The 6,330-nt window shown below is 40.2% G+C and overlaps 1 protein-coding gene across 1 annotated transcript in view; it reads right to left on the bottom strand.

The window, feature by feature from the left end:
* Positions 1-6: 6 nt before the first annotated feature.
* fa2h (fatty acid 2-hydroxylase) overlaps positions 7-6,330 on the bottom strand; it is a 34,791-nt gene continuing 28,467 nt past the window's right edge. Inside the window, exons 3-7 of the mRNA XM_005751519.1 lie at positions 4,450-4,592; positions 2,728-2,828; positions 2,444-2,616; positions 1,367-1,619; positions 7-1,276 (exon numbers count right to left, since the gene is read on the bottom strand). Coding sequence (XP_005751576.1) covers positions 1,209-1,276; positions 1,367-1,619; positions 2,444-2,616; positions 2,728-2,828; positions 4,450-4,592 — 738 coding nt within the window. The 3' untranslated portion in view covers positions 7-1,208. The remainder of the gene's footprint in view (positions 1,277-1,366; positions 1,620-2,443; positions 2,617-2,727; positions 2,829-4,449; positions 4,593-6,330) is intronic.

Here is a 6,330-nt window from a genome sequence, read left to right as displayed (position 1 = left end):
CCTGACAACCACACTCACTCTCTAACATATAGTCAACCTGACAAAATGAAGACTGTGCGATTAAAGAATCTCCTCTACTGTACAAAGCTTCATACAAAATATTATTTTTACATCTTTGTTGAATTATTAATGAGGAAAAAAATAAAAAGATGGAAATATTACAGACTTGCAAAAATATATCTCCACAGGGGTTTCAGACATTCTGAACTCTGCTTTTACATCACATTAACAGTACATGGAATTAGCCTCCTACAGTATAAACTCACTCCTGCAGATTTGGTGATAATAAGTTAAACGTATCTCAGCAAAAACAAATGTGAAACTGAAGGTTTTCCAGGCACGGCTGCTTCTTAAATCAAGCGAACCCAAATGTGGTGGAGGGAACTTTTGTGATTTGTTAGCAGCGCAACAGTTTATAGCAGCGTAGCAGAGAAAAGTGACAGTGACGAGGAATATGTAAGCTGTAGATGATGCGAAGGCGGGAAGAAGCCTTTTTCCTCAGTAGATTAAATAGTTAGCGTACTCTCTCTCAATCTCTGTCACACTTTCTCTCTCACATGCACTCTTTCTAATCATCTCTCACCCCCTCCGCTCCACCCGTCTTCAACATTCACCTACCATCTATCACTTCCTGTTACCTCTTGAACAGTGTGCGTTTGTGAGCTGTGTGAGCATTGTGCTGTCAGATTAGTAATTTTAATCACAGTTGTCCCCCTGTATGATTTTAGACTAAAAGATTAAATCTAATTCAAATTGACCACATGCATCACAAAAGAGATTTTTCTCTCCACGGCCACCTCCCAGCTGTATGCGGCGACATTCTGAGTGGTGATCAGGTGATAGGTTGGTGTTGGTAAAGCACAGGGGGCAGATTTCTTAAATGAAAACAGAAGAAGTAGTAGTAGAAGGAAAAAATGGCACTGAAAGCCCTCACATCTTAGTGGAAATGATCACAGTGAGTAAATAGTGCAGGCAGGTTGACACACACCCAGGTGACTGAGCTTAAGGTAATATTGTGGTGCTGGTTAATGTGTTACACAGAGTATTAATGGACTGGATGCAGTGGCCCTGAAGTTCCTCCTAGTCTGTGGAAGTTATATGGCTGCAGAGATGTAAATAAGGAGTTGGGATGGTTGGAGAAGGCAGGCTGGGGGCTAAAAGAGGGTGGTTGACAAGTCCTGTGGCCCTTCGGGGGAGCCGTTTCCATGTCAGAATTTTTCATCAGGGATGGTTGTGTTGAAGGGGTGGTCCCAGAATGTGGTGGTGATCCCGAAACCTGGTGAGAAAAATAAAGATCCCCATCAGAAAAAGAAAGAAAAAACAAAATCATATTTCTTCTAAGGCCGTTAGCAAATGTAATCCTCACCTGATCTCTGGTGCTCGAAGTGGTGTTTGACGTGGTAGGCCTTCAGGCTGTACAGATATGAGCCTTTCTTTGGAGAGCCATAGTGAAGGTAGTAGTGGATCATATCGTATACGACGTAGCCGCCCAGCCCACCGACAAACACGCATACTCCGAGGATGTCTGGGAGCACGCAATGGATGGACATGTAGAAGACCGCCACTACTAAGGAGGCGAGGCCGGGAGGGAAGACCAGCCGAGAGCCGTCAAACGGAGACTGGAGAGAGAAAATAAATAAAAAGATTTATATACGGTGGCCATTTTTGACCATTTTACGTCCTTTTTTTCCCCCCGCAACAAAAAGCCATCACAGGTATTCATCAGACAGTAATTCAAAAATGATCAGCAAGTGGCGATATCTTTCACAGCATTTTCCTCAGCCTCTCCCAACAACTTGTTGCTGCCGTCAAACTCAGATTAGAGTCTGAATATTACAATATTTTTCTAATGTTTGTTTTTGTGAATAAAATATAGGTTAGTAAGATTTGAAAAATCATTGTATTGTGTTTTTTTTTTTATTTACAGCTTATAGATAGTCCCAGAATCTTTGGAATCGGGGGGTTTGTGAGATTTTGTAGTGCGACTTTATAGCTTCTACAGGAAAAACATCACATTTCCTAATTACACCGACTATCAGTTATAAGGTTTTACATAGAAGAAGCTAATAAAAAAATACTCTAATTTTACAACCTAGTAAAACAGAAACTGAGATGAACAGCATTTTTCCCCACACACTGCTTCTGCATTGTTTATTTTAACTCTTTATTAAGCTAAGCTAAATCAGTTTCCCCCTGTGGCTTAAACTATACTGTGGTTAATGTTACAATAATTTAACTTACAATATTTGCACATTGTAACTACTTATACTTGAAATGTATTCAGTTCATATAAGTCTTTGGAAACAGGACGACGTTTGCGGCCCCCCTCCTCCCTGCAATATAAGATTACCACCTCAGCTGGTGCCATAAAGGATGATTTTAAACAAAAACAAATATTGCTTTGATGACTCACAGCTGTGACCTCAGCAGTGGTTGTTCATACCTTATGGTGCTGTCCATGCAGGAGGAAGTGTAGCGTGATGAGGTAGTAGTTATGAGCTGGTGGATTCATGTGAAAGACGAAGCGATGGATGCAGTACTCGATGAATGACCACAAGAACCAGCCCATCATAAAGAGGACTGGGAAAAAGTACTTGTGGATAGGGATAGAGAAGCCTGGGAACACACACATGCTCGGCTATAGATGGCTCAAACAGAAATGTGGACACACAAATGAAAATGAAAACACAAGTGACTGTGGCACAAACACAGGTGTGTGTGAGTTACCTGAAGAGAGGGCTAGCCTGGTGGTGCCCTGTGCCAGGGTGGTATAGCAGTGCCAGCTCAGATAAAACACAATAGGGAGCCACACAATAGGTACCCAATACCTGAAAGCAAGAGAGTGTAAGCATTAGTTCACGCTCTCACTCTGTTACTAGAGGACAGTGTATTCAGTTTACGATGTGGGCCATTAATCTGAACTGAGCCAGAATGGTGAACGACATGATAAACGGGTAAAGTTACAGGAAACGTTCTCAGTCCAGACTTTCCAGTAATTATAAAAAACATTTTGTTGTACTACGTTGTTTTATTTCCCCTTCTGGTATAGAAAGGGATTTCTGTAGTAGATAATAAAATAAATAATAAAAATAAATAATAAAATAAAATAATAATAATAAATAAAAAAGAAACAAAAATAAACAGGAACTTTATCATTTAATTGTTAATCTATTACTTAATTACTTTGGTGTAGTATGAATATGGGGTCCTTCATCAACAGGAAAAAGTTGTAAATCTTTTAAAAATACAAAATCTATGCACTTCTTCATATTTCACAAAGTTGTCAAGCTGGCCCGACTGGAGCCTTTGCTGGGCCATTTCTGGCCCCTGGGCATTATTTTTGACACCCCTGGTGTATGGCTTTGTCCACGATGCATTAAAACAGGAAAAAGAGAGAGCAGGACGTGACCACAGGTGTGATACTGGTTAAATCGGAAATGACTGGAACCTCAGGTGAAGGTGGGTTGCAAAGTAGCTTGCAGAGGTAGGCTGAACAAGCTTAAAATTGCATACATTTATAAAATTGCACTTTTCATCATAATTCAATCTTTGATGACGCCACTGAAGCAGATGTGTTTGCTTATCCTTTGGCAATCACAGAACTGCCGACAGAATTTTCAAGGTGGGAAATATTCTTTACATCCCAGCCCTCATCGTGTGGCCATTACACACAATGATTTGCAGAAACCATTGCATAAATGTTTCCATTTACTTTCCCTCAGTAATTGCCTGGCCTCCAGTAATACTGAGGAAACTTGGAGTTATTTTATTTGTTTATTTTTATTTTTTTTAAACCAGGATGTATCCTTCAAAGACCACAACAAACAAGTATGCAGGACACTTTTATTGTATTTGTGCAATACCTGCAAACACAGAAACATCCTGTCTCAGAGTAATACTGAAAAACTAGTTCGTGATTTATTACTTCTAGGCTGGACCATTGTACCTGTATACTAGAGCACTTCACATTCGGACTGCGGGCTTATGTCTGGTTCCTACAGTATTTAGAAGTAGAATGGGAGGCAGAGCCCAGAGCTTTCAGGCCTGTCTTCCATGGAACCAGCTCCCAGTTTGAATTTAGGAGACAGACACCCTCTATACTTTAAAATCAGGCTTTGATAAAGCATAATTAGGGTTGGATCAGGTGAACCTGAATTCTCTCTTAGTTATGCTGCAATGGGTCCAAGCTTCTCTTTTCACTCCCTGTATGTTTATAAACTGCTAGTGTATTAGTCATTAGGAATTATTAATCTCTAGCGCTCTTCAGCAGTGTCTCTTTTGTCCTGTCTCGGGTCCCTCACCTCCAGCTGGTTGATATATAAATATAAACTTAATAAATAACAGTAAAATTCTGTGAAAACGTTGCACGAGTGATTGCCAAGCCTGCAAAACTGAATGTATGTTCTTATCTGATAAATGGTTAATTTTTCTTCAAGCTTCCTTTCTTACCAAGAAGTTTTAGTGATGGCCTCCATGATGGGGTTTCCAAACAGTCTGATAGGTCTGTCAACTGGTTGGTGTACCCACGCATCATATTTCTCTCTGAGGTGGCCCACCTGCCATGCCAGGGGCTTCCGCCAGTCCACCAAATCCTGCAGAAGTACAACGAAATGAAATTAGTAAAACCCGTTCTCTATACACGAGGAGGGGGAAAAAAAATAAATAAATAATCCAAAAAGTAAAACAAAACTTCTCCAGCAGGTGGCAGCATAGAGGTAAAAACTATACTGCTCCAAGGACTGGTCAGACCAGGAAGTGTTGCATGTGAAATTTGCTTGTTGCGTGCGTGTGCGCATTTGCAGGTTTACTTAAGTCTAAGTGAAAGCTTTTACAAGCTTTTCACAAGTTCCCTGTGTTTACAGCCACACAGGAAATGGGCTGCCATGGTGTGTGACGCGAAGACTGTCAGGTTTCACACTATAACATTTGGAAATATCAGGTGGAATCATTCTGGTAAGGAAACAGGGTGGGAAGGAGTCCTGAGTCAGAACTTGACCTTATGGCCCCACTCGTGTGAGTTGAGAAGAGTGAAAGAGAAGCAGCAAGTCCACTCTTTAATCTTAATTTCCCTCTTAACCCTGACACTTTCCTGTGATTAGTCACAAAATGATGCTTAGTGACCATGTGATGATGACTGTGTGTGTGAGAGACACCCCTATCATGACATCAGGCACAATCACTGGACCTTTACTCTTCCGTGTGCGGCAATTAATCATGTGTTGGCTGTTTACTGCAGCAGACTGTTTAGCTACCGGACACATATCACATTGTTTTAATGGAGCTAGCGACCCTGAAGAAGCGCTGCGCTGGAACACTACCATCTCTGTTCTTTATTACCCCTGCTCATTCAAGGCATAAATACAGCTGTGAACTGCAAAAAAAATAAAAAATACTTTAAGCTATCCACAGATTAGCTGCTGATACGACTACAAAGTTCAACTTTAAATAAGGGGGGAGCCAAAAAACAAAGCAAAACCAGAGATGCTGCATCTTCTGTCTCACATGCTCTCCGTTTCTTGGCATCAACTGTAAATTACTCGAAAAGCAAATGTCTAACTTGATTTAATCCCGAGTGTGAGGTTCTGGTAAGCTCACTTGCAGTCATTCCCACATTTCTCTGCATATCTATCTTTATTTTATTTTTGGATTTGTATGCTTAAGTCCCAACTAACACTGGCATCACCCGAGGCAGTTTAACTCATTGAGAAAGCTCACATCCATTCAATTGTATGCATCTCTGGTATACTATATACACAAGCACACCTTCGGGTTTGGATTTATTAAAATCAGCGTGTTGTTTTATTTATTTTGGGGGAAATTAGTTGGTAGAATTGCATCTGAGCTGTGAACACACCAGGCACAAGTATCTGTCAACACGTTGACGTTACATGTTTACATAATCTGCCCATATGCAGATCGACTTATGAACACCTGCCAAGCGAATGAAAATCTGCCTTTTCTGCTACTTCTCACTGCAGTAATTGACATACAAAACACATTTTACAGTCGTCTCTCACACATGAATAATGAAACAATGCCAGTAGAAAATAGAAGCTTCTCTTTGCCATAACAAAGTTTGGTTGTTGCTTTAACCAAAACCATATTGATGAAAAATACATAATAAATGTGCACAATAAAGTAAAGAAATGTTAAAGTCAAAAACCTTTAAAACAGAAAATGTGATTGCAGACAAACTCTTAGAGATACAAAGAGAAAGTTTAATTTTTACAACACCGTCTTGTATATAACAAGAAAAAGAAAGAAGTGAAATTGTGTTTGTCACATGCTGCAAGGAGCTTCCCACAAACAAGTGATTTCACACAAAAAGAA

This window comes from Pundamilia nyererei, unplaced genomic scaffold (genome assembly GCF_000239375.1).
Source record: "Pundamilia nyererei isolate P.nyererei 1_Seehausen unplaced genomic scaffold, PunNye1.0 scaffold00314, whole genome shotgun sequence".
In the NCBI taxonomy this organism is placed as follows: domain Eukaryota; kingdom Metazoa; phylum Chordata; class Actinopteri; order Cichliformes; family Cichlidae; genus Pundamilia; species Pundamilia nyererei.
The sequence above is the reverse complement of the archived record's forward strand: the minus strand, read 5'-3'. Positions and strand labels throughout refer to the sequence as shown.